At 33.4% G+C, this 1,281-nt stretch overlaps 1 protein-coding gene across 1 annotated transcript; it reads right to left on the bottom strand.

Annotated features, from left to right (window-relative positions):
- Positions 1–339: 339 nt before the first annotated feature.
- On the bottom strand, positions 340–918 carry LOC116029879 (agamous-like MADS-box protein AGL29). Its single transcript, XM_031271922.1, has one exon. It carries the CDS (start codon positions 916–918, stop codon positions 340–342), a length of 579 nt encoding a protein of 192 aa, XP_031127782.1.
- Between the last annotated feature and the right edge of the window lie 363 nt (positions 919–1,281).

Here is a 1,281-nt window from a genome sequence, read left to right as displayed (position 1 = left end):
ATAATTTATTATTTAGATAAAGAATTGTAACATGCACCTAATTGACAGAGCCATGGATCCAATCTCATAAGAAATAAATAAATAAATAATTAATTAAAAAACAATTCACAATCAACAAAATTGCTACAAGGTAGTAAGACGCGAATATCATTAAAACAGGGCTTGTGAACCTTACAATATGCGTACCGCCGAGTAACGAACACAAGTTTAACCCAAAATGAAATAAAAATAAATAACATTATCAAAACCCTAGGAGAACTATAGGAAATGATATCTTAATTCAAAATAAAATATTAAAATTGTAAAAAGTACCCGAACAAAGTAAGAGACGAAAATAATTTAAACACCACTTGGTCCAGCGCCATAATTGCCTCCAAAGCGAGCTTCCCTGGCTTGAGATTGTGCCCCCATCATGGAAAACATATTTAATTTCTCAGTTACTTGATAAAGGAGTGTTTCCATTTGCTGTTTCATCAATTGTAGCTCAGGCAATTGAAGATCAGATATGGATGGTCTACCTTTTTCAACCTCTCTCAGAGCTTGATTGACCAACATTTCTTCATCGATTTGGGCTTCAAGGACGTTGATTTGAGAGGTCATCGCTCTCATTTTTGCGTCTCGGTGAGCACGGATAATATGTTCATGTACGTTGGCTTCTATGTTGGGGATTTCACCAAAGTACTTCGTAAGGACTGTATTCATATCAGGGTTGCTAAAGGAGAAAGGTTTGCCAGATGGTGAGAATACCACCATCGCAATCTCGGTGCCACATAAAGTGGACATCTCACTTGCTTTTTTAAATAAACCAGTGCGCCGTTTTGAAAATGTTACAAGACGTTGAACCTCATTTTCTATTCTAGCAAGGGGAACCCTTTGCCGACCTCTTGTCACTCCTCTAGAAGTATTTCTACCAGACATTTTCAAGAAAAATTGAATTTACGCACTAGTACGCTGAGACAATGTATATTGATAATGGAGAATGAAGGTTGTATTTATAGCCTAGACTTTCCACTTTTGTGGAATTTTTTTATAGTTAAAGTTAAATAAAAATCAATTTCTAAATTTATGACTTGGGTGTCGATAAAGATTTTTACCATGTTAGTCAGTAATATCTAGAATTACGAATATTTTAAGGAAAAATTTTAATTTTATCGAATTTGTTTTGTGGTAAAAAGAGTAATATGATTTAATTTCCAAATTTACAAAGATTTTCGTGACACTAGCTTAATACATTACTAAATTTGATTCCCAAAAATTAAAGTGTAAATTTTTATCTTTAGA

Source organism: Ipomoea triloba, chromosome 9 (genome assembly GCF_003576645.1).
Source record: "Ipomoea triloba cultivar NCNSP0323 chromosome 9, ASM357664v1".
Lineage (NCBI taxonomy): Eukaryota > Viridiplantae > Streptophyta > Magnoliopsida > Solanales > Convolvulaceae > Ipomoea > Ipomoea triloba.
Note: the sequence above shows the minus strand (reverse complement) of the source record. Positions and strands in the feature narration are given on the sequence as shown.

What these genes read in the sequence shown, in the direction of transcription:
- LOC116029879 (XM_031271922.1), bottom strand. Translation starts at nt 918, where the DNA reads ATGTCTGGTAGAAATACTTCTAGAGGAGTGACAAGAGGTCGGCAAAGG.